Below are 26328 nucleotides of genomic sequence, written 5' to 3'. Positions count from 1 at the left end.
ATCCGCTGCGTGTTTTATATCAGACTCTCTCTGTACCGATCCTCTCCATGCTTTATATCAGACTCTCTCTGTACCGATCTGCTGCATGTTTTATATCTGACTCTTGCTGTACCTATCTGCTCCGTGTTTTATATCAGACTCACTCTGTACTGATATGCTCCGTGTTTTATATCAGACTCTCTCTGAACTGATCCGCTCAGTGTTTTATTACAGTCTATCTCTGTACTGATCCGCTCCATGTTTTATATCAGACTCACTCTGTACTGATCTGCTCTGTGTTTTATATCAGACTCTCTGTGTACCGATCCTCTCCAAGCTTTATATCAGACTCTCTCTGTACAATTCCGCTCCATGTTTTATATCAGACTCTCTCTGTACCGATCCTCTCCATGCTTTATATCAGACTCTCTCTGTACCGATCCACTCCGTGTTTTATATCAGACTCTTTCTGTGCTGATCCACTCCGTGTTTTATATCAGACTCTCTCTATACCAATCCTCTCCATGCTTTATATCAGACTCTCTCTGTACCGATCCACTCCGTGTTTTATATCAGACTCTCTCTGTACCGATCCACTCCGTGTTTTATATCAGACTCTCTCTGTACCGATCCACTTCGTGTTTTATATCAGACTCTTTCTGTGCTGATCCACTCCGTGTTTTATATCAGACTCTCTCTGTACCGATCCTCTCCATGCTTTATATCAGACTCTCTCTGTACCGATCCACTCCGTGTTTTATATCAGACTCTTTCTGTGCTGATCCACTCCGTGTTTTATATCAGACTCTCTCTGTACCGATCCTCTCCATGCTTTATATCAGACTCTCTCTGTACCGATCCACTCCGTGTTTTATATCAGACTCTCTCTGTACCGATCCACTTCGTGTTTTATATCAGACTCTCTCTGTACCGATCCACTCCGTGTTTTATATCAGACTCTCTCTGTACCGATCCACTCCGTGTTTTATATCAGACTCTCTCTGTACCGATCCTCTCCATGCTTTATATCAGACTCTCTCTGTACCGATCCACTCCGTGTTTTATATCAGACTCTCTCTGTACCGATCCACTTTGTGTTTTATATCAGACTCTTTCTGTGCTGATCCACTCCATGCTTTATATCAGACTCTCACTGTGCCGATCCGCTGCGTGTTTTATATCAGACGCTCTGTGTACCGATCCGCTCCGTGGTTCAGATCACATTCTCTCTGTACCGATCTACTGCATGTTTTATATCTGACTCTTGCTGTACTTATCTGCTCCGTGTTTTATATCAGATACATTCTGTACCGATCTGCTCTGGGTTTTATATCAGACTCACTCTGTACTGATATGCTCCGTGTTTTATATCAGACTCTCTCTGAACTGATCCGCTCAGTGTTTTATTACAGACTATCTCTGTACTGATCCGCTCCATGTTTTATATCAGACTCTCTCTGTACAATTCCGCTCCATGTTTTATATCAGACTCTCTCTGTACAATTCCGCTCCATGTTTTATATCAGACTCTCTCTGTACCAATGCGCTCCATGTTTTATATTAGACACTCTCTGTACCGATCCACTCCGCGTTTTATATCAGTGTCTCTCCCTACCAATCTGCTCTGTGTTTTATATCAGACATCTCTATATCTATCCGGTCTGTGTTTTATACCAGACTCTCTCTGTACTGATCCGCTCCATGTTTTATATCAGTGCCTCGCTGTAACAACCCGCTCCATGTTTTATATCAGACTCTCTCTGTACCAATCCACTCCATGTTTCATATCAGACTCACTCTGTACCGATCCGCTCCATGTTTTATATCAGTGCCTCGCTGTAACAACCCGCTCCATGTTTTATATCAGACTCTCTCTGTACCAATCCACTCCATGTTTCATATCAGACTCACTCTGTACCGATCCGCTCCATGTTTTATATCAAACTCTCTCTATACCAATCCACTCCGTGTTTTATATCAGACTCTCTCTGTACCAATCCACTCCGTGTTTTATATCAGACTCTCTCTGTACCGATCAGCTCCGTGTTTTACATCAGACTCTCTCTGTACCGATCCACTCCGTGTTTTATATCAGACTCTCTCTGTACCGATCCACTCCGTGTTTTATATCAGACTCTCTCTGTACCGATCCACTCCGTGTTTCATATCAGACTCTCTCTGTACCGATCCACTCCGTGTTTTATATCAGACTCTCTCTGTACCAATCCGCTCCATGCTTTATATCAGACTCTCACTGTGCCGAACCGCTGCGTGTTTTATATCAGGCTCTCTCTGTACCGATCCACTCCTTGTTTTATATCAGACTCTCTCTGTACCGATCCACTCCGTGTTTTATATCAGACTCTTTCTGTGCTGATCCACTCCGTGTTTTATATCAGACTCTCTCTGTACCGTACCTCTCCATGCTTTATATCAGACTCTCTCTGTACCGATCCACTCCGTGTTTTATATCAGACTCTCTCTGTACCGATCCTCTCCATGCTTTATATCAGACTCTCTCTGTACCGATCCACTCCGTGTTTTATATCAGACTCTCTCTGTACCGATCCACTTCGTGTTTTATATCAGACTCTTTCTGTGCTGATCCACTCCGTGTTTTATATCAGACTCTCTCTGTACCGATCCTCTCCATGCTTTATATCAGACTCTCACTGTGCCGATCCGCTGCGTGTTTTATATCAGACTCTCTCTGTACCGATCCTCTCCATGCTTTATATCAGACTCTCTCTGTACCGATCTGCTGCATGTTTTATATCTGACTCTTGCTGTACCTATCTGCTCCGTGTTTTATATCAGACTCACTCTGTACTGATATGCTCCGTGTTTTATATCAGACTCTCTCTGAACTGATCCGCTCAGTGTTTTATTACAGTCTATCTCTGTACTGATCCGCTCCATGTTTTATATCAGACTCACTCTGTACTGATCTGCTCTGTGTTTTATATCAGACTCTCTGTGTACCGATCCTCTCCAAGCTTTATATCAGACTCTCTCTGTACAATTCCGCTCCATGTTTTATATCAGACTCTCTCTGTACCGATCCTCTCCATGCTTTATATCAGACTCTCTCTGTACCGATCCACTCCGTGTTTTATATCAGACTCTTTCTGTGCTGATCCACTCCGTGTTTTATATCAGACTCTCTCTATACCAATCCTCTCCATGCTTTATATCAGACTCTCTCTGTACCGATCCACTCCGTGTTTTATATCAGACTCTCTCTGTACCGATCCACTCCGTGTTTTATATCAGACTCTCTCTGTACCGATCCACTTCGTGTTTTATATCAGACTCTTTCTGTGCTGATCCACTCCGTGTTTTATATCAGACTCTCTCTGTACCGATCCTCTCCATGCTTTATATCAGACTCTCTCTGTACCGATCCACTCCGTGTTTTATATCAGACTCTTTCTGTGCTGATCCACTCCGTGTTTTATATCAGACTCTCTCTGTACCGATCCTCTCCATGCTTTATATCAGACTCTCTCTGTACCGATCCACTCCGTGTTTTATATCAGACTCTCTCTGTACCGATCCACTTCGTGTTTTATATCAGACTCTCTCTGTACCGATCCACTCCGTGTTTTATATCAGACTCTCTCTGTACCGATCCACTCCGTGTTTTATATCAGACTCTCTCTGTACCGATCCTCTCCATGCTTTATATCAGACTCTCTCTGTACCGATCCACTCCGTGTTTTATATCAGACTCTCTCTGTACCGATCCACTTTGTGTTTTATATCAGACTCTTTCTGTGCTGATCCACTCCATGCTTTATATCAGACTCTCACTGTGCCGATCCGCTGCGTGTTTTATATCAGACGCTCTGTGTACCGATCCGCTCCGTGGTTCAGATCACATTCTCTCTGTACCGATCTACTGCATGTTTTATATCTGACTCTTGCTGTACTTATCTGCTCCGTGTTTTATATCAGATACATTCTGTACCGATCTGCTCTGGGTTTTATATCAGACTCACTCTGTACTGATATGCTCCGTGTTTTATATCAGACTCTCTCTGAACTGATCCGCTCAGTGTTTTATTACAGACTATCTCTGTACTGATCCGCTCCATGTTTTATATCAGACTCTCTCTGTACAATTCCGCTCCATGTTTTATATCAGACTCTCTCTGTACAATTCCGCTCCATGTTTTATATCAGACTCTCTCTGTACCAATGCGCTCCATGTTTTATATTAGACACTCTCTGTACCGATCCACTCCGCGTTTTATATCAGTGTCTCTCCCTACCAATCTGCTCTGTGTTTTATATCAGACATCTCTATATCTATCCGGTCTGTGTTTTATACCAGACTCTCTCTGTACTGATCCGCTCCATGTTTTATATCAGTGCCTCGCTGTAACAACCCGCTCCATGTTTTATATCAGACTCTCTCTGTACCAATCCACTCCATGTTTCATATCAGACTCACTCTGTACCGATCCGCTCCATGTTTTATATCAGTGCCTCGCTGTAACAACCCGCTCCATGTTTTATATCAGACTCTCTCTGTACCAATCCACTCCATGTTTCATATCAGACTCACTCTGTACCGATCCGCTCCATGTTTTATATCAAACTCTCTCTATACCAATCCACTCCGTGTTTTATATCAGACTCTCTCTGTACCAATCCACTCCGTGTTTTATATCAGACTCTCTCTGTACCGATCAGCTCCGTGTTTTACATCAGACTCTCTCTGTACCGATCCACTCCGTGTTTTATATCAGACTCTCTCTGTACCGATCCACTCCGTGTTTTATATCAGACTCTCTCTGTACCGATCCACTCCGTGTTTCATATCAGACTCTCTCTGTACCGATCCACTCCGTGTTTTATATCAGACTCTCTCTGTACCAATCCGCTCCATGCTTTATATCAGACTCTCACTGTGCCGAACCGCTGCGTGTTTTATATCAGGCTCTCTCTGTACCGATCCACTCCTTGTTTTACATCAGACTCTCACTGTACCAATCCGCCCCGTGTTTTATATTAGACTCTCACTGTACCAATCCGCCCCGTGTTGTCGATCAGACTCTCTCTATACCAATCCGCTCCGTGTTTTATATCAGACTCTCGCTGTAACAACCCGCTCCGTGTTTTATATCAGACTCACTCTGTACCGATCTGCTCCGTGTTTCATATCAGACTCTCTCTTTACCAATCCGCTCCATGTTTTATATCAGACTCACTCTGTACCGATCTGCTCCGTGTTTCATATCAGACTCTCTCTTTACCAATCCGCTCAGTGTTTCATATCAGACTCTCTCTTTACCAATCCGCTCCATGTTTTATATCAGACTCACTCTGTACCGATCTGCTCCGTGTTTCATATCAGACTCTCTCTTTACCAATCCGCTCTGTGTTTTATATCAGACTCTCTCTGTACTGATCCGCTCCATGTTTTATATCAGTGTCTCGCTGTAACAACCCGCTCCATGTTTTATATCAGACTCTCTCTGTACCACTCCGCTCTGTGTTTTATATCAGACTCTCTTTGTACTGATCTCCTCCGTGCTTTATATCAGACTCTCTCTGTACAGATCCACTCCGTGTTTTATATCAGACTCTCTCTGTACCAATCTGCTCTGTGTTTTATATCAGACTCTCTCTGCACCAATCCGCTCCATGTTTTATATTAGACACTCTCTGTACCGATCCACTCCGTGTTTTATATCAGACTCTCTCTGTACCAATCCGCCCCGTGTTTTAGATCAGACTCTCTCTGTACCAATCCGCTCCGTGTTTGATATCAGACTCTCTCTGTACCAATCCGCTCCATGTTTTATATCAGACTCTCTCTGTACTGATCCGCTCCATGTTTTATATCAGTGTCTCGCTGTAACAACCTGCTCCATGTTTTATATCAGACTCTCTCTGTATCGATCCGCTCTATGTTTGATATCACAATCACTCTGTACCGATCCACACTGTGATTTATATCAGACACTCTCTGTACCGATCCGCTCCGTGGTTTATAATTAGACTATCTCTGTACTGATCTGCACCGTGTTTTATATTAGACTCTCTCTATACCGATCCGCTCCGTGTTTTATATCAGTCTCTCTCTGTACCGATCCACACTGAGATTTATATCAGACACTCTCTGTACCGATCCGCTCCGTGGTTTATAATTAGACTATCTCTGTACTGATCTGCACCGTGTTTTATATTAGACTCTCTCTATACCGATCCACTCCGTGTTTTATATCAGACTCTCTCTGTACCAATCCGCTCTGTGTTTTATATGAGACACTCTCTGTACTGATCCGCTCCATGTTTTATATCAGTGTCTCGCTGTAACAACCCGCTCCATGTTTTATATCAGACTCTCTCTGTACCAATCCGCTCTGTGTTTTATATCAGACTCTCTCTGTACCAATCCGCTCCGTGTTTTATATCAGACTCTCTCTGTACCAATCCGCTCTGTGTTTTATATCAGACTCTCTCTGTACCAATCCGCTCCGTGTTTTATATCAGACTCTCTCTGTACCAATCCGCTCCGTGTTTTATATCAGACTCTCTCTGTACCAATCCGCTCTGTGTTTTATATTAGACTCTCTCTGTACTGATCCGCTCCATGTTTTATATCAGTGTCTCGCTGTAACAACCCGCTCCGTGTTTTATATCAGACTCTCTCTGTACCAATCCGCTCCGTGTTTTATATCAGACTCTCTCTGTATCGATCCGCTCTATGTTTGATATCACAATCACTCTGTACCGATCCACACTGTGATTTATATCAGACTCTCTCTGTACCGATCCACTCCGTGTTTTATATTAGACTCTCTCTATACCGATCCACTCCGTGTTTTATATCAGACTCTCTCTGTACCGATCCACTTCGTGTTTTATATCAGACTCTTTCTGTGCTGATCCACTCCGTGTTTTATATCAGACTCTCTCTGTACCGATCCTCTCCATGCTTTATATCAGACTCTCTCTGTACCGATCCACTCCGTGTTTTATATCAGACTCTTTCTGTGCTGATCCACTCCGTGTTTTATATCAGACTCTCTCTGTACCGATCCTCTCCATGCTTTATATCAGACTCTCTCTATACCGATCCACTCCGTGTTTTATATCAGACTCTCTCTGTACCGATCCACTTCGTGTTTTATATCAGACTCTCTCTGTACCGATCCACTCCGTGTTTTATATCAGACTCTCTCTGTACCGATCCACTCCGTGTTTTATATCAGACTCTCTCTGTACCGATCCTCTCCATGCTTTATATCAGACTCTCTCTGTACCGATCCACTCCGTGTTTTATATCAGACTCTCTCTGTACCGATCCACTTCGTGTTTTATATCAGACTCTCACTGTGCCGATCCGCTGCGTGTTTTATATCAGACGCTCTGTGTACCGATCCGCTCCGTGGTTCAGATCACATTCTCTCTGTACCGATCTGCTGCATGTTTTATATCTGACTCTTGCTGTACTTATCTGCTCCGTGTTTTATATCAGATACATTCTGTACCGATCTGCTCTGGGTTTTATATCAGACTCACTCTGTACTGATATGCTCCGTGTTTTATATCAGACTCTCTCTGAACTGATCCGCTCAGTGTTTTATTACAGACTATCTCTGTACTGATCCGCTCCATGTTTTATATCAGACTCTCTCTGTACAATTCCGCTCCATGTTTTATATCAGACTCTCTCTGTACCAATGCGCTCCATGTTTTATATTAGACACTCTCTGTACCGATCCACTCCGCGTTTTATATCAGTGTCTCTCCCTACCAATCTGCTCTGTGTTTTATATCAGACATCTCTATATCTATCCGGTCCGTGTTTTATATCAGACTCTCTCTGTACTGATCCGCTCCATGTTTTATATCAGTGCCTCGCTGTAACAACCCGCTCCATGTTTTATATCAGACTCTCTCTGTACCAATCCACTCCATGTTTCATATCAGACTCACTCTGTACCGATCCGCTCCATGTTTTATATCAAAAACTCTCTATACCAATCCACTCCGTGTTTTATATCAGACTCTCTCTGTACCAATCCACTCCGTGTTTTATATCAGACTCTCTCTGTACCGATCAGCTCCGTGTTTTACATCAGACTCTCTCTGTACCGATCCACTCCGTGTTTTATATCAGACTCTCTCTGTACCGATCCACTCCGTGTTTTATATCAGACTCTCTCTGTACCGATCCACTCCGTGTTTCATATCAGACTCTCTCTGTACCGATCCACTCCGTGTTTTATATCAGACTCTCTCTGTACCAATCCGCTCCATGCTTTATATCAGACTCTCACTGTGCCGAACCGCTGCGTGTTTTATATCAGGCTCTCTCTGTACCGATCCACTCCTTGTTTTACATCAGACTCTCACTGTACCAATCCGCCCCGTGTTTTATATCAGACTCTCACTGTACCAATCCGCCCCGTGTTGTCGATCAGACTCTCTCTATACCAATCCGCTCCGTGTTTTATATCAGACTCTCGCTGTAACAACCCGCTCCGTGTTTTATATCAGACTCACTCTGTACCGATCTGCTCCGTGTTTCATATCAGACTCTCTCTTTACCAATCCGCTCCATGTTTTATATCAGACTCACTCTGTACCGATCTGCTCCGTGTTTCATATCAGACTCTCTCTTTACCAATCCGCTCAGTGTTTCATATCAGACTCTCTCTTTACCAATCCGCTCCATGTTTTATATCAGACTCTCTCTTTACCAATCCGCTCCATGTTTTATATCAGACTCACTCTGTACCGATCTGCTCCGTGTTTCATATCAGACTCGCTCTTTACCAATCCGCTCTGTGTTTTATATCAGACTCTCTCTGTACTGATCCGCTCCATGTTTTATATCAGTGTCTCGCTGTAACAACCCGCTCCATGTTTTATATCAGACTCTCTCTGTACCACTCCGCTCTGTGTTTTATATCAGACTCTCTTTGTACTGATCTTCTCCGTGCTTTATATCAGACTCTCTCGGTACAGATCCACTCCGTGTTTTATATCAGACTCTCTCTGTACCAATCTGCTCTGTGTTTTATATCAGACTCTCTCTGCACCAATCCGCTCCATGTTTTATATTAGACACTCTCTGTACCGATCCACTCCGTGTTTTATATCAGACTCTCTCTGTACCAATCCGCCCCGTGTTTTAGATCAGACTCTCTCTGTACCAATCCGCTCCGTGTTTGATATCAGACTCTCTCTGTACCAATCCGCTCCATGTTTTATATCAGACTCTCTCTGTACTGATCCGCTCCATGTTTTATATCAGTGTCTCGCTGTAACAACCTGCTCCATGTTTTATATCAGACTCTCTCTGTATCGATCCGCTCTATGTTTGATATCACAATCACTCTGTACCGATCCACACTGTGATTTATATCAGACACTCTCTGTACCGATCCGCTCCGTGGTTTATAATTAGACTATCTCTGTACTGATCTGCACCGTGTTTTATATTAGACTCTCTCTATACCGATCCGCTCCGTGTTTTATATCAGTCTCTCTCTGTACCGATCCACACTGAGATTTATATCAGACACTCTCTGTACCGATCCGCTCCGTGGTTTATAATTAGACTATCTCTGTACTGATCTGCACCGTGTTTTATATTAGACTCTCTCTATACCGATCCACTCCGTGTTTTATATCAGACTCTCTCTGTACCAATCCGCTCTGTGTTTTATATGAGACACTCTCTGTACTGATCCGCTCCATGTTTTATATCAGTGTCTCGCTGTAACAACCCGCTCCATGTTTTATATCAGACTCTCTCTGTACCAATCCGCTCTGTGTTTTATATCAGACTCTCTCTGTACCAATCCGCTCCGTGTTTTATATCAGACTCTCTCTGTACCAATCCGCTCTGTGTTTTATATCAGACTCTCTCTGTACCAATCCGCTCCGTGTTTTATATCAGACTCTCTCTGTACCAATCCGCTCCGTGTTTTATATCAGACTCTCTCTGTACCAATCCGCTCCGTGTTTTATATCAGACTCTCTCTGTACCAATCCGCTCTGTGTTTTATATCAGACTCTCTCTGTACCAATCCGCTCCGTGTTTTATATCAGACTCTCTCTGTACCAATCCGCTCCGTGTTTTATATCAGACTCTCTCTGTACCAATCCGCTCTGTGTTTTATCTCAGACTCTCTCTGTACTGATCCGCTCCATGTTTTATATCAGTGTCTCGCTGTAACAACCCGCTCCGTGTTTTATATCAGACTCTCTCTGTACCAATCCGCTCCGTGTTTTATATCAGACTCTCTCTGTATCGATCCGCTCTATGTTTGATATCACAATCACTCTGTACCGATCCACACTGTGATTTATATCAGACTCTCTCTGTACCGATCCACTCCGTGTTTTATATTAGACTCTCTCTATACCGATCCACTCCGTGTTTTATATCAGACTCTCTGTGTACCGATCCACTCCGTGTTTTATATCAGACTCTCTCTGTACCGATCTGCTCCGTGTTTTATATCAGACTCTCTCTGTACCGATCCGCTCCGTGTTTTATATCAGACTCTCTCCGTACCAATCCGCTCCGTGTTTTATATCGGACTCTCTCTGTACCGACCCACTGCGTGGTTTTTCAGACTCTCTCTGTACCGATCCGCTCCGTGTTTTATATCAGACTCCCTCTGTACCGATCCGCTCCGTGTTTTATATCAGACTCTCTCCGTACCAATCCGCTCCGTGTTTTAGGTCAAACCGTCTCAGCGGCACAGAGGAACTTAGGAACAGGAATAACCCATTCATCCCTTCGAGCCTGCTCCACCATTCAATTAGACCTTGGCTGATCATCCACCTCGATGCCACATTCCCGCACCATCCCAGTATCTCTTGATGTCATTGGCATCTAGCTACCTATCGATCTCTGTCTTGATCATACCCAATGACTGAGCTTCCACAGCCCTCTGGGGTAGAGAATTCCAAACATTCACATCTCAGACCGAAACGGCTGACCCCTTATTGTGAGAGTGTGGCCCTTGGGTCTTGACTCCCGAGGCAGGGGGAAATATTCTTCCAGCATCTATCCTGTCACGCCCTGTAAGAACTTGGTAAGTTTCAATGAGATCACCTCTCACTCCTCGAAACTCCAGAGAACACAGGCCAAGTCTCCTCAATCTCTCCTCCGAAGAGAATCCCGCCACCCCTTCACCTGTCCAAACCCCCTTGAAGCCTCCTTGCATCCTCCTCACAACTTACAATCCCACCTCATTTTGTGTCGTCAGCAAATTTGGAAATATTAAATGTAATCCCCACATCCAAATCATTGTGGCCCCCAGCACCGATCCTTGCGGTACCCCACTAGTAAGAGCCAGCCATCCTGAGAATGACCCGTTTATTCCTCCTCTCTGCTTCCCGTCCGTTATCCAGTTCTCAGTCCATGCCAGTATATTCCCCCCAATCCCATGTGCTCTAATTTTGTTTATTAACCTTTTGTGTGGGACCTTATCAAAATTTTTCTAAATATATTACATCCACCTGTTCCCCCTTATCGATTCCACTAGTTACATCCTCAAAAAACTCCAACAGGTTTGTCAACCATGATTTCCCTTTCACAAATCCATGTTGAATCTGCCCATTCATATCATTTTCTAAGTGTCTTGTTATCACATCCTTTATAATAGATTGCAACACTTTCTCTACGACTAAAGTGACCTGGCAAATCAGGTTAAGGGACAGGTCAATAGAGAAGCAGTGGCAGACATTTAAGGGGATATTCCAGAATACACAGAATAGATACATTTCAACGAGAAAGAAAGCCATCCGTGGTTAACTAAATATAATCAAACTTAAATTAAAAGTATATAATTGTGTAAAGATGGGAGGCAGGTCAGCAGATTAGACAGAATATTTAAAAAAAGCAGCAAAGAATGATGAAGAAGGAGGGAAAAATTAGAGTATGAGAGAAAGCTAGCTAGAAATAGGAAGACAGATAGTAAGAGTTTCTATATTTAAAAAAGAGTTAACAAAGTGAGTCTGGGGAATTAATAATAGATAATAATGAGATGGCAGATGAATTGAACAGGTATTTTGCATCGGTCTTCACTATTGAGGATACAAGTAACATCCCAGTAAGTCAGGAAATGGAAGGGAGGGAGGAACTCAAGAAAATTACAATCACCAGGGAAGTGGTACTGAACAAATTGTTGGAGCTGCGGGCTGACAAGTCCCCGGGTCCTGATGGACTTCACCCTAGGGTCTTAAAAGAAGTGGCTGGTGAGATATTTGATGCGTTAGTTTTAATTTTCCAAAATTCCCTAGATTCGGAGAAGGTTCCGTTAGATTAGAAAATAGCCAATGTAACTCCTTTACTCAAAAAGGGAGGGAGACGAAAGCAGGAAACTACAGGCCAGTTAGCTTAACATCTGTCTTAGGGAAAATGTTAGAAGCTATTGTTAAAGATGTTATAGCAGGGCACTTAGAAAAATTCAAGGTAATCAGGCAGAGTTGACATGGTTTTGTGAAAGGGAAATCATGTTTAACCAATTTATTGGAGTTCTTTGAGGGAGTTACATGCGCTGTGGATGAGGGGAACCGGTGGATGGATTGTACTTAGATTTCCAGAAGGTGCCACATCAAAGGTTATTGTGGAAAATAAAAGCTCATGGTGCTGGGGTTAACATGTTGGCATGGATAGAAGATTGACTAGCTAACAGGAAACAGAGAGTAGGCATAAATGGGTCATTTTCTGGTTGGCAAGATGTAACGAGTGGTGCGCCACAGGGATCTGTGCTGGGGCCTCAACTTTGTACAATTTATATAAATGACTTAGATGAAGGGACCGAAGGTAAGGTTACTAAATTTGCTGATGACACAAAGATAGGTAGGAAAGTAAGTTGTGAAGGGGATATAAGGAGGCTACAAAGGGATATGGATAGGTTAAGTGAGTGGGCAAAGACCTGGCAAATGGAGTGTAATGTGGGAGAGAGGGAAATTGTCCACTTTGGCAGGAAGAATAAAAAAGAAGCATATTATCTAAATGGTGAGAGATTGCGGAGCTCTGCGATGCAGAGGGATGTGGGTGTCCTAGTGCATGAATCGCAAAAGGTTAGTTTGCAGGTGCAGCAAGTAATTAGGAAAGCTAATAGAATGTTATCGTTTATCGCGAGAGGAATTGAATATAAAAGTAGGGAGGTTATGCTTCAGTTATACAGGGCATTGGTGAGACCACATCTGGAGTACTGCATACAGTATTGGTCTCCTTATTTAAGGAAGGATGTAAATGCATCGGAAGCAGTTCAGAGAAGGTTCACTAGACTAATAACTGGAATGGGTGGGCTGTCTTACGGGAAAGTTTGGACAGGCTAGGCTTGTATCCGCTGGAGTTTAGAAGAGTAAGAGGCGACTTGATTGAAACATATTTGATCTTGACAGGGTGAATGTGGAAAGGATGTTTCCCCTTGTGGGAGAATCTAGAACTAGGGGTCACTATTTAAAAATAAGGGGTCGCCCATTTAAGACGGAGATGAGGAGAATTTTTTTCTCTCAGAGGGACGTGAGTCTTTGGAATTCTTTTCCTTAAGAGGCGGTGGGAGCAGAGCCTTTGAATATTTTTAAGGCAGAGGTAGATAGATTCTTGATAAGCAAAGGGGGTGAAAGGTTATCGGGGGTAGGCGGGAATGTTGGAGTTGAGGTTACAATCAGTCCGCCTTTACGTTTCTCACTCGTTTGCATTCATACTCTCTTTTCCCCTTCTTTATCAGTTTCTCGGTCCTCCTTTGTTGGATTCTAAATTGCCCCAATCCTCGGGCTTTAACCACTTTTTTTTGGCAACCTGAACAGCCATTTCCTTTGGTCTAATGCAATCTTTAACTTCTTTTGTTAGCCACAGTTGATTTGGTCTTTGTGGAATCTATGTCTTGTTGTAGACCATGTAATTCCTCTTTAAATACTAGCCATTGCCTGTCTACTGTCAAATCTTTTCATGTTTTTTTCCCAACCCACCACAGTCAACTTGCCCCTCATGCCTTCATAGTTTCCTTTGTTCAGATTTAAGACCCTAGTTTCAGAATGAACTATATCACTTTCAAACTTAATGGGTGGAGCCCATATTATGGTCACTATTTCCTAATGGCTCCTTTACAGCAAGGTTATTAATTAGCCCTTTCTCATTCCATGACACTAAATATAAAACAGCCTGATCCCCAGTTGGTCCTTCAACGTCCTGCTCCAGGAATTCATGTACACACTCCAGGAATTCGTCTTCCACAGCATTTGTGCTGATGAGGCTTACCCAGGCTATATGTAAATTGAAATCGCCCATTATTACATATCACCCATGTTATATACACCTTTAATTTTCCAACATTAACATTACTGTTTGGTAGCCTATAAACAACTTCCCACCAGTGTTTGCTGCCCTTACTCTTTCTTAGCTCCACCCAAAATTGATTCTTCATTTGGATCCACGGAGTTAGAGGCAAAGTAAAATTCCGTGACTGTCCCACGGATGTGGGAATATCACAGAATGCTTGGTAACATCGTGGGAGGACAGGGGACAACATTGAGGTGCTGGGATCAGGTTAGAGAGGCTTGGGCCTATCGCGTGTTGCCTAGACAACCTGGGCATGGAGCCTGTATTGAACACGTTTGCTATTTTATTCCTTACAGGCAGCAGAAAAGAGACAACTTCAGACCGAACCCTGCCCCTCCCCCTCCCTCCGGAGCGAGGAATCCAGTCCGCTACTGCTTCTTGGACATCTCCGCGTCGAGGCTCTGGGCCCAGTTGGTCGTCCGGGCCTTGCTCTCGGTCCACGGCACGAGCGGGCGATAGCCAAAGTGGCGGGCGGCCTTGTCGGTGCGGACGGTGAACGCTGTGGTGACTATTCTGAGCGTGTGGCGGTTCAGGGCCGGGTTAAAGTTCACCAGGGGCCGCAGGAGCCAGCACAGCACCTCGGCCAGGAGGGCGAGCAGGTAGAGGGCGCAGAAGGGCAGCGGGGGCCGCTGGCCGAGCATGCGGATGCCGCAGGGCCCCAGGAGCTCCATGTCGAAGTCCTCGTAGCTCAGGTAGGGCGAGTCGTCGTAGCAGAAGTAGGCCTGACCGCCCAGGATGTCAGGCGTCCGCTGGAGGGCCCGTGCGGCCAACAGGTGCATCCAGGCCACGTTCCCTGCGGAGAGGGGCAGAGGAGAAGGCAAAGGGGGTCAGTGTGGATCGGCGCGCGCCCCGTATCCCGCAGCAACCGGCGGCATTCCCTGCCTCAGAGGCCTGCACACCTCCGGAGAGTCAGCAGCCAAGCAACTAGGCCCGATATTCCCCGGATTCCGGAGGTGGAGAGGGACTGTGTATTTAATGCACTTGTGACACCACCTCCTGGAGGGGGAAGGGGGGTGGGGGGGGGGGGGGGGGGTGGCGACATCGCTCGGAACTAGCTGGATCGTACCGACATAAACGCGAGCGTGTTCCACCTCTTTCTTGGCGAGACGTAGCCTCCTGCGGCCACAACTCACGAGCTCCCGATACAGGTTCGCCATCAGGGCGTTGTGTTCCCCATATATCCCCGTCGGACGGAGGGCGCATGTGACTAGGGTCTTCTGTCCTTCCACCTGTTTGCAAAGGCAAAAAAAAACGTCAAGTACCAGGAGGTGGGCGGGCAACATCCCCTGCACCTCCCCACAGCGCCAAGTCCGAACTCGCACCCAGTCCCGTTCATCCGTTGCCCCTCCCCACCACCACCCCCCGGGCGTGGAATTCTTCCTCGGGAGGGGCGACCTCTGACCTGCGACCCTCTCCGACCCTTCACCTTCACCTTCTCCCCGTTGGCTTGAAGGACCAGTTTCTCCGCCTCGGCCTTGCTTTGCGCGTAGGGTCCCGTGTTCTGAACATTGTACTCTGTCTCCTCGTTACCTCTGTCGGGAAAAGGCAAAGGTCACTCGATAAACCGCCAAGTTCACATGGTGCACCCCCCAGCACCGGGCGATCCCGGTAAATGTCTCACTCCAGGTACTGTGCGGTGCAACGACCCTCAGTCATCTGCTTCCTGTCTCGGGGTGCAGTTTCCCCCACAAAGGCACACTGCATTCACAGCACAGAAACGGGCCATTCGGCCCTTCAGCTCCCTGGTGTTTCTACCCCACACGAGCCTCCTCCCACTCCCTCTCCATCTCCACCCCCCCGCCCATCACCATACCCTTCCAAATCCTTTCTCCCTCATGTCTTTATCCAGCTCCCCCCTCCCTTAAATACATCGATACTATTCACCTCAACCCACTCCCTGTGGGAGCGAGTCCCACATTCTCCCCACTCTCTGGGGAAAAATGTTTCTCCTGAATTCCCCCATTGGATTTATTAGTGGCCGTCTTATATCGATGGCCCCCCTCTCCAGTTCTGGTCTCGCCCGCAAGTGGAAACCCCTTCTCTACGTCTACCCGATCGAACCCCTTTCATAATCTTAAAGACCTCTATCAGGTCACCCCTCAGCCTTCTCTTCTCTAGAGAAAAGAGCCCCAGCCTGGTCAATCTTTCCTCATAGTTCGAACCTCTCAGTTCTGGTATCATTCCAGTAAATCTATTTTCCACCTTCTCCAGTGTCTCGATGTCCTTTTTATAATGTGGAGACCAGAACTGTGCACAGTGCTCCGAGTGTGGTCTAACCGAGGGATATGGAGACCGGAATTGTACACAGTGCTCCCAGTGTGGTCTAACAGAGGGATATGGAGACCAGAACTGTACACAGTGCTCAGAGTGTGGTCTGAGGGATATGGAGACCAGAACTGTACACAGTGCTCCGAGTGTGGTCTGAGGGATATGGAGACCAGAACTGTACACAGTGCTCAGAGTGTGGTCTAACAGAGGGATATGGAGACCAGAACTGTACACAGTGCTCCGAGTGTGGTCTGAGGGATATGGAGACCAGAACTGTACACAGTGCTCAGAGTGTGGTCTAACAGAGGGATATGGAGACCAGAACTGTACACAGTGCTCCGAGTGTGATCTAACCGAGGGATATGGAGACCAGAACTGTACACAGAGCTCCAAGTGTGGTCTAACTGAGGGATACGGAGACCGGAACTGTGCAGTGCTCCGAATGTGGTCTAACCGAGGGATACGGAGACCGGAACTGTACACAGTGCTCCGAGTGTGGTCTAACCGAGGGATATGGAGACCGGAACTGTACACAGTGCTCCGAGTGTGGTCTAACCCGAGGGATATGGAGACTGGAACTGTACACAGTGCTCCGAGTGTGGTCTAACTGAGCGATATGGAGACTGGAACTGTACACAGTGCTCCGAGTGTGGTCTAACCGAGGGATATGGAGACCGGAACTGTACACAGTGCTCCGAGTGTGGTCTAACCCGAGGGATATGGAGACCAGAACTGTGCACAGTGCTCCGAGTGTGGTCTAACCGAGGGATATGGAGACCAGAACTGTACACAGTGCTCCGAGTGTGGTCTAACCGAGGGATATGGAGACCAGAACTGTACACAGTGCTCCGAGTGTGGTCTAACCCGAGGGATATGGAGACCGGAACTGTACACAGTGCTCCGAGTGTGGTCTAACCCGAGGGATATGGAGACCAGAACTGTGCACAGTGCTCCGAGTGTGGTCTAACCGAGGGATATGGAGACCGGAACTGTACACAGTGCTCCGAGTGTGGGCTAACCCGAGGGATATGGAGACTGGAATTGTGCACAGTGCTCCGAGTGTGGTCTAACCGAGGGATATGGAGCCCGGAACTGTGCACAGTGCTCCGAGTGCGGTCTAACCGAGGGATATGGAGCCCGGAACTGTGCACAGTGCTCCGAGTGTGGTCTAACCGAGGGATATGGAGCCCGGAACTGTGCACAGTGCTCCGAGTGTGGTCTAACCCGAGGGATATGGAGACCGGAACTGTACACAGTGCTCCGAGTGTGGTCTAACTGAGGGATATGGAGACCGGAACTGTACACAGTGCTCCGAGTGTGGTCTAACCGAGGGATATGGAGACCGGAACTGTACACAGTGCTCCGAGTGTGGTCTAACCGAGGGATATGGAGACCGGAACTGTACACAGTGCTCCGAGTGTGGTCTAACCGAGGGATATGGAGACCAGAACTGCACACAGTGCTCAGAGTGTGGTCTAACCGAGGGATATGGAGACCAGAACTGTGCACAGTGCTCCGAGTGTGGTCTAACTGAGGGATACGGAGACCGGAACTGTACACAGTGCTCCGAGTGTGGTCTAACTGAGGGATATGGAGACTGGAACAGTGCACAGTGCTCCCAGTGTGATCTAACCGAGGGATATGGAGACCGGAACTGTGCACAGTGCTCCAAGTGTGGTCTAACCGAGGGATATGGAGACCGGAACTGTACACAGTGCTCCGAGTGTGGTCTAACCGAGGGATATGGAGACCGGAACTGTACACAGTGCTCCGAGTGTGGTCTAACCGAGGGATATGGAGACCGGAACTGTACACAGTGCTCCAAGCGTGGTCTAACCGAGGGATACGGAGACTAGAACTGTACACAGTGCTCCAAGCGCGGTCTAACTGGGGGATATGGAGACTGGAACTGTACACAGTGCTCAGAGTGTGGTCTAACCGAGGGACATAGAGACCGGAACTGCACACATTGCTCCGAGTGTGGTCTAACCGAGGGACATAGAGACCGGAACTGCACACAGTGCTCCGAGTGTGGTCTAACCCGAGGGATATGGAGACCGGAACTGTGCACAGTGCTCCGAGTGTGGTCTAACCCGAGGGATACGGAGACTGGAACTGCGCTCAGTGCTCCGAGTGTGGTCTAACCCGAGGGACATAGAGACCGGAACTGTACACAGTGCTCCGAGTGTGGTCTAACCCGAGGGATACGGAGACTGGAACTGTGCACAGTGCTCCGAGTGTGGTCTAACCGAGGGACATAGAGACCGGAACTGTACACAGTGCTCCGAGTGTGGTCTAACCCGAGGGATATGGAGACCGGAACTGTGCACAGTGCTCCCAGTGTGGTCTAACCCGAGGGATATGGAGACCGGAACTGTGCACAGTGCTCCGAGTGTGGTCTAACCCGAGGGATACGGAGACCGGAACTGTGCACAGTGCTCCGAGTGTGGTCTAACCCGAGGGATATGGAGACCGGAACTGTGCACAGTGCTCCGAGTGTGGTCTAACCCGAGGGATATGGAGACCGGAACTGTACACAGTGCTCCAAGTGTGGTCTAACCCGAGGGATATGGAGACCGGAACTGTGCACAGTGCTCCCAGTGTGGTCTAACCCGAGGGATATGGAGACCGGAACTGTACACAGTGCTCCAAGTGTGGTCTAACCCGAGGGATATGGAGACCGGAACTGTGCACAGTGCTCCCAGTGTGGTCTAACCCGAGGGATATGGAGACCGGAACTGTACACAGTGCTCCGAGTGTGGTCTAACCCGAGGGATATGGAGACTGGAACTGTGCACAGTGCTCCGAGTGTGGTCTAACCGAGGGATATGGAGACCGGAACTGTACACAGTGCTCCAAGTGTGGTCTAACCCGAGGGATATGGAGACCGGAACTGTGCACAGTGCTCCGAGTGTGGTCTAACCGAGGGATATGGAGACCGGAACTGTACACAGTGCTCCGAGTGTGGTCTAACCCGAGGGATATGAAGACCGGAACTGTGCACAGTGCTCCGAGTCTGGTTGAACCGGGGGATATGGAGACTGGAACTGTACGCAGTGCTCCAAGCGTGGTCTAACCGAGGGATACGGAGACTAGAACTGTACACAGTGCTCCAAGCGCGGTCTAACTGGGGGATATGGAGACTGGAACTGTACACAGTGCTCAGAGTGTGGTCTAACCGAGGGACATAGAGACCGGAACTGCACACAGTGCTCCGAGTGTGGTCTAACCGAGGGACATAGAGACCGGAACTGCACACAGTGCTCCGAGTGTGGTCTAACCCGAGGGATATTGAGACCGGAACTGTGCACAGTGCTCCGAGTGTGGTCTAACCCGAGGGATACGGAGACTGGAACTGCGCACAGTGCTCCGAGTGTGGTCTAACCCGAGGGATATGGAGACCGGAACTGTGCACAGTGCTCCGAGTGTGGTCTAACCGAGGGACATAGAGACCGGAACTGTACACAGTGCTCCGAGTGTGGTCTAACCCGAGGGATATGGAGACCGGAACTGTGCACAGTGCTCCGAGTGTGGTCTAACCCGAGGGATACGGAGACCGGAACTGTGCACAGTGCTCCGAGTGTGGTCTAACCCGAGGGATATGGAGACCGGAACTGTGCACAGTGCTCCGAGTGTGGTCTAACCCGAGGGATATGGAGACCGGAACTGTGCACAGTGCTCCGAGTGTGGTCTAACCCGAGGGATATGGAGACCGGAACTGTGCACAGTGCTCCGAGTGTGGTCTAACCCGAGGGATATGGAGACCGGAACTGTGCACAGTGCTCCGAGTGTGGTCTAACCGAGGGATATGGAGACCGGAACTGTACACAGTGCTCCGAGTGTGGTCTAACCCGAGGGATATGAAGACCGGAACTGTGCACAGTGCTCCGAGTCTGGTTGAACCGGGGGATATGGAGACTGGAACTGTACGCAGTGCTCCAAGCGTGGTCTAACCGAGGGATACGGAGACTAGAACTGTACACAGTGCTCCAAGCGCGGTCTAACTGGGGGATATGGAGACTGGAACTGTACACAGTGCTCAGAGTGTGGTCTAACCGAGGGACATAGAGACCGGAACTGCACACAGTGCTCCGAGTGTGGTCTAACCGAGGGACATAGAGACCGGAACTGCACACAGTGCTCCGAGTGTGGTCTAACCCGAGGGATATTGAGACCGGAACTGTGCACAGTGCTCCGAGTGTGGTCTAACCCGAGGGATACGGAGACTGGAACTGCGCACAGTGCTCCGAGTGTGGTCTAACCCGAGGGATATGGAGACCGGAACTGTGCACAGTGCTCCGAGTGTGGTCTAACCGAGGGACATAGAGACCGGAACTGTACACAGTGCTCCGAGTGTGGTCTAACCCGAGGGATATGGAGACCGGAACTGTGCACAGTGCTCCGAGTGTGGTCTAACCCGAGGGATACGGAGACCGGAACTGTGCACAGTGCTCCGAGTGTGGTCTAACCCGAGGGATATGGAGACCGGAACTGTGCACAGTGCTCCGAGTGTGGTCTAACCCGAGGGATATGGAGACCGGAACTGTGCACAGTGCTCCGAGTGTGGTCTAACCCGAGGGATATGGAGACCGGAACTGTGCACAGTGCTCCGAGTGTGGTCTAACCCGAGGGATATGGAGACCGGAACTGTGCACAGTGCTCCGAGTGTGGTCTAACCCGAGGGATGACCCAAGTCTGAACTGAACCCCGGGGCGTTGGCTTGCCGTTTATTTATTCCCATTTTGATCTGCCCTGGGGCTTTTGATGCTCTGTGTAACTGTAATCCCCCGATCTGTCTGCTCCACCCAGCCCATTCTGGGATATTTATTGTTCATTCCCCCGTTTCCCATTGACAGTGCCCCAAGAATATCGGGCCCCTCCGCACCCCCACTCCCCAGTCCACCAGGTCCCACTGAGCGACCTATAATTCTTGCCACTGACACGTGTTACCTGATGAAGTGGTCCCCCTTCATATTTGGTCCCACCACCTCCATGGTGCTCGTGTGGAGCAGATACTGAACTCCAAGCTCCTTGCAAGCCTCAAGCACGTTGCACGTCCCTGCAGATCAAACAGAGCGGGGAATCACAATCAGGAAAGGCCCAGGCTCAGAGCACGGCCTAGTGTGGTAGCCAATCACACAGAGAGCAGAGAAGGTGCCCGTCCCCATACAGACTTCAAATCCAACCCTGTTTTTTATTGCACTGTTTTTTGTTTTCTCTTTTTTTCCCCTGTTTTTTTCCTTCTTTTCCCCGTTTTTTTCTTTTCCTCGTTTTTTTCTTTCTTCCCCTGTTTTTTTTCTTCAAGTGGCCTTTCCGCCCCAGACCCCTTTGATATATTATTTGTCGAGGGAGCCTTTAATCCCCAGGCCCCCGGTATATGCATTTTAAAATAACTTTATGATAAAGCAAATAAATAAACCAAAAAACTCAAATTAAAATGCCATCCTCGGCGTCGACGATGCTCTCCAGTCCCTGCGGTGCCCACCGGTCGCCGAAGGCCTCAAGCGTACCGGCAGACACCGCATGCTCCTTCTCCAGGGACACCCGGGCGCGAACATATCCGCGGAAGAGGGGCAGGCAATCGGGGAGGACGGACCCCCCGACGGCCCGCAACCTGGACCTGTGACTTGCCGTGAGGTGTTTTCGTATATTTGAGGTAAATGCAAGCTGTTGTGTTTGATGGGGGGCAGTGTAGAGGGAGCTTTACTCTGTATCTAACCCCTGTACTGTACCTGTCCTGGGAGTGTTTGATGGGGACAGTGTAGAGGGAGTTTTACTCTGTATCTAACCCCCGTACTGTACCTGTCCTGGGAGTGTTTGATGGGGGACAGTGTAGAGGGAGCTTTACTCTGTATCTAACCCCCGTACTGTACCTGTCCTGGGAGTGTTTGATGGGGACAGTGTAGAGGGAGTTTTACTCTGTATCTAACCCCCGTACTGTACCTGTCCTGGGAGTGTTTGATGGGGGACAGTGTAGAGGGAGCTTTACTCTGTATCTAACCCCCGTACTGTACCTGTCCTGGGGAGTGTTTGATGGGGACAGTGTAGAGGGAGCTTTACTCTGTATCTAACCCCCGTACTGTACCTGTCCTGGGAGTGTTTGATGGGAGACTGTGTTTCATTACCGTGATAGTTGACCGCCCAGATCTTGCTCGGTGGATTCTTGCCCCAAATGTCCACAAGGGCCGCACTGTTGATGACAACGTCGACTCCCCTCACTGCTTCCCGCACGTTGGAGTAATCCGTGATGTCTCCCTCAATGAATTTAACTCGGACAGCGTCTGTGAGAAAGATGGGGAGGAGGGAGAAGTGGGTGGATTGAAAGGGAGAGGTGGTGGGGAGGAAGAGAGAGAGAGAGGGGGGGAGAGAGAGAGAGAGAGAGGGGAAGAGAGAGAGAGAAAGCTGAATTGAAAGTGAGAGAGGGAGATAGGGAGGGAAGGTGGCACTTGTTGAGGAGGAGGTGGATAGTGAGAAGGAATGAGACAGACAGAAAGAGACCGCGCGAGAGAGAAGGTGTGATAGTGAGAGAGGAAAAATAGAGAGAGACACAGCAGGTGTCAATGCTTTGGGAAAATTCCTGTTTGCATGACATTTGACTGACACACACACACGGGCTGTACAGTACCAGACGGGAGTGAATCATTCCCTTGTACACACACACACACACACACACACACACACACACACACACACACACACACACACACACACACACACACACACACACACACACAGTACTATTTAAACCCACTGTGGTTTGCCCGTTCTCTGATACAAACTAGCTGTGATATTCCGGAGGTTGTTGAACTGTGCTGAATCCGAATTTGAACTTCTGCAGCCTTTTGAGCTGGTCCTGCCGACCAGTCACCCTCAGCGTGACAAACAAGGAGATTGTTTCAGTTGGGAAAGAAATGAAATGGGGGAACAATGAAAGAATTAGCGTTTGTCTCACATCACTCACCAGCGCATGACTTCCCCAAAGAGTTGCATAAGTACGGGAGATGCGAGAGCTGATTCACGCACAGCAAGATCCCGCAAGCTTGCAATCGCCAGCAACCTGAATCTGCTGATGCTCAAACAGGCATACATACTGGGCTTCAGGACCTTGGAGTGGAAGTCAACCCCTCTGCACCAACCCCACCCCCCGCACCCCCCCCCCCCCCCCGTGCCCGTCTTCCAATAGTGGCCGTGGGAAAGTTCACATCCACCCGAGAGGGCAGACGGGGCCCCTCGGTTTAACGTCTCACCCCGAAAGACAGCAGCTCTGACAATGCGGCACTCCCTCAACACTGACCCTCCGACAGTGCGGCGCTCCCTCAGTACTGACCCCCCGACAGTGCGGCGCTCCCTCAGTACTGACCCCCCGACAGTGCGGCGCTCCCTCAGTACTGACCCTCCGACAGTGCGGCGCTCCCTCAGTACTGACCCTCCGACAGTGCGGCGCTCCCTCAGTACTGACCCCCCGACAGTGCGGCGCTCCCTCAGTACTGACCCTCCGACAGTGCGGCACTCCCTCAGTACTGACCCTCCGACAGTGCGGCACTCCCTCAGTACTGACCCTCCGACAGTGCGGCACTCCCTCAGTACTGACCCTCCGACAGTGCGGCGCTCCCTCAGTACTGACCCCCCGACAGTGCGGCGCTCCCTCAGTACTGACCCTCCGACAGTGCGGCGCTCCCTCAGTACTGACCCCCCGACAGTGCATCTCTCCCTCAGTACTGACCCTCCGACAGTGCATCTCTCCCTCAGTACTGACCCTCCGACAGTGCGGCACTCCCTCAGTACTGACCCTCCGACAGTGCGGCACTCCCTCAGTACTGACCCTCCGACAGTGCGGCACTCCCTCAGTACTGACCCTCCGACAGTGCGGCGCTCCCTCAGTACTGACCCTCCGACAGTGCGGCACTCCCTCAGTACTGACTCTCTGACAGTGCGGATTCTTGGATTATGAATAAGGGACTCACAGCCATTTGATAGTGAATGATTGGCGAGAATATTATCGAGGCAAGTGTCAGGTTTCAGGAACTCAAATACGCTGAATTTGTAAAATAGAAGAAAATGATTGGGAATGCAACTCTTTGGGGAAGTCATGCACTGGTGAGTGATGTGATACAAACACTAATCTTTTCATTGTTCCCCCATTTCATTTCTCTCCCAACTGAAACAACTCCTCGTTTGTCAAGCTGAGGGTGACTGGTCGGCAGGAACAGCTCAAAAGGCTGAAAAAGTTCAAATTCCGATAAGCACAGATCAACAACCTCCGGAATATCACAGCTGGGTTGTATCAGAGAACGGGCAAACCACAGTGGGTTTAAATAGTACTGTGTGTGTGTGTGTGTGTGTGTTTGTGTGTTTGTGTGTGTTTGTGTCTCTCAGTGTCCGCTCCTGAATATGTACACAGTGGGTAAAATTCACTCCCGTCTCCCCACTGTGTACGTGTACAGGAGCTGACACTGAGAGAGAGAGACACACACACACATGCCAGATCCTGTCCGTGAGTGAATAGGGTATCTTTTAGCTAGAATGACTGTAACCGTACATCAGTAAAGTCACTTCTGGGATTCAAATGTCTTTCTCCTTACCCGTGCTCAGAGTCTCTATCTCTCTGTCCGGGCGCAGATCGAAGGCACGAATCTCGGAGATGCCCTCTCCATTCTCTGCCAGCATTCTCACCAGGTGTTTGCCGAGAAAGCCACATCCCCCAGTGACCAGGTAGACCTGTCCCGCAGTCCCAGACATCTTCCCCAGAGTGCAGGTACCTCTGTAGTCTTACTGACACTCAGTGTTGCAGGCTCTGACGTACATAAACCCACTCGACACAGTGTCAGCCAAAAATCAAGAGCTGTGCTCCACCCCTTCCTCCTACGTCTCTCTCTCTCTGTCCGTCTCCCTCTCTTTCTGCCTTTATTTCTCTCTGTGGCATTCAGTCTCTCTCACTCTGTCTGTCTGTCCCTGTCACTCTCTCCCTCTCTGTCTCTCTGTCTCTCTTTCTGCCTCTGTCTCTGTTTTTCTCTCCCTGTCTCTCTCTCTCTCGCTCTGTCTCTCTCTCTAATGCACTCTGGCTGGATTCTTTACAAATCCTCGCCCTGCAATCCCACACACTTCGATTAATCATCTGGCAGCTGTTTGAGGATGAATAATAGGCCTGCCCTTTTGGGATTTCCACTGGAAATGGCGGGGGTGGAGTGGGGGGGGGGGAAAACAGGGAAAATTATCTGGTCGGGAAACAGGGCCGGGCGTGAACGGTTGCAGAGGGTCACTGAGGGCAGACGGGGAAGAGGCTGATGTAAAATGACAGGGGCCTCGAGGCAAGCCGTGAGCGGGGGATGGCGTCGCATTGCTCAGTGCCCGGAGGCTGGCGCCCAGAGAGGGAGGGGAGGCTGCTGGCATCACCTGGGGCTGGTAGGAGATGGCACTGTGAATGCACAAAGCCCGGATGAGGGAGTCGAGACAGGAATGGGCGTCTCTGTCATCCGGCAGAGCAGTCCCCGTCACCACAAACCCAGGCACTGGGAAACAGTCGAACGCAAATTATATTCTCTGCACGAGAAATTGTACAATAGACTCCGCAATTTACTCAAAGATTTTTTAGTATCTCTCTCGTTTCCAGCATCTGAAAATCTCTCAGCGTACAGAGACAAAAGCAAAAGGTTTCCTTTATCCGATTAACCCTTCCTTCTCCCGATCAGTGATCCGTCTTGCACTAAGAAAACAATTCCTGCTCGTTTCGTTCAGCCAGACCTGCA

The 26328-nt window shown here is 48.5% G+C and overlaps 1 protein-coding gene across 3 annotated transcripts; it reads right to left on the bottom strand.

Annotated features, from left to right (window-relative positions):
* Positions 1-14579: 14579 nt before the first annotated feature.
* On the bottom strand, positions 14580-25645 carry hsd3b7 (hydroxy-delta-5-steroid dehydrogenase, 3 beta- and steroid delta-isomerase). Of its 3 annotated transcripts, none has more exons than XM_068025804.1 (6): positions 25165-25645; positions 22708-22863; positions 21533-21641; positions 15717-15846; positions 15381-15543; positions 14580-15107 (listed from the first exon to the last, which is right to left on the bottom strand). In XM_068025804.1, exons 1-6 carry the CDS (start codon positions 25319-25321, stop codon positions 14683-14685), a joined length of 1140 nt encoding a protein of 379 aa, XP_067881905.1. In that variant the 5' UTR covers positions 25322-25645; the 3' UTR covers positions 14580-14682. The 3 variants fall into 3 exon arrangements, with proteins under 3 accessions (XP_067881905.1, XP_067881907.1, XP_067881908.1); XM_068025806.1 differs by having other exon boundaries at positions 15741-15846; positions 25165-25644; XM_068025807.1 differs by having other exon boundaries at positions 15747-15846; positions 25165-25642.
* Positions 25646-26328: the final 683 nt, after the last annotated feature.

The sequence above is a fragment of the Heterodontus francisci genome, unplaced genomic scaffold (genome assembly GCF_036365525.1).
Source record: "Heterodontus francisci isolate sHetFra1 unplaced genomic scaffold, sHetFra1.hap1 HAP1_SCAFFOLD_1027, whole genome shotgun sequence".
Taxonomy (NCBI): domain Eukaryota; kingdom Metazoa; phylum Chordata; class Chondrichthyes; order Heterodontiformes; family Heterodontidae; genus Heterodontus; species Heterodontus francisci.
This window is presented reverse-complemented; position numbering and strand designations above follow the sequence as displayed.

Coding starts and splice junctions, on each gene's coding strand:
- hsd3b7 (XM_068025804.1), bottom strand. CDS start 25,321: ATGTCTGGGACTGCGGGACAGGTCTACCTGGTCACTGGGGGATGTGGC. Junction 22,864..25,164: donor GATAGAGACTCTGAGCACGG/GTAAGGAGAAAG, acceptor TCTTTCTCACAG/ACGCTGTCCGAGTTAAATTC. Junction 15,108..15,380: donor ACACGCTCGCGTTTATGTCG/GTACGATCCAGC, acceptor CCCTCTCCGCAG/GGAACGTGGCCTGGATGCAC.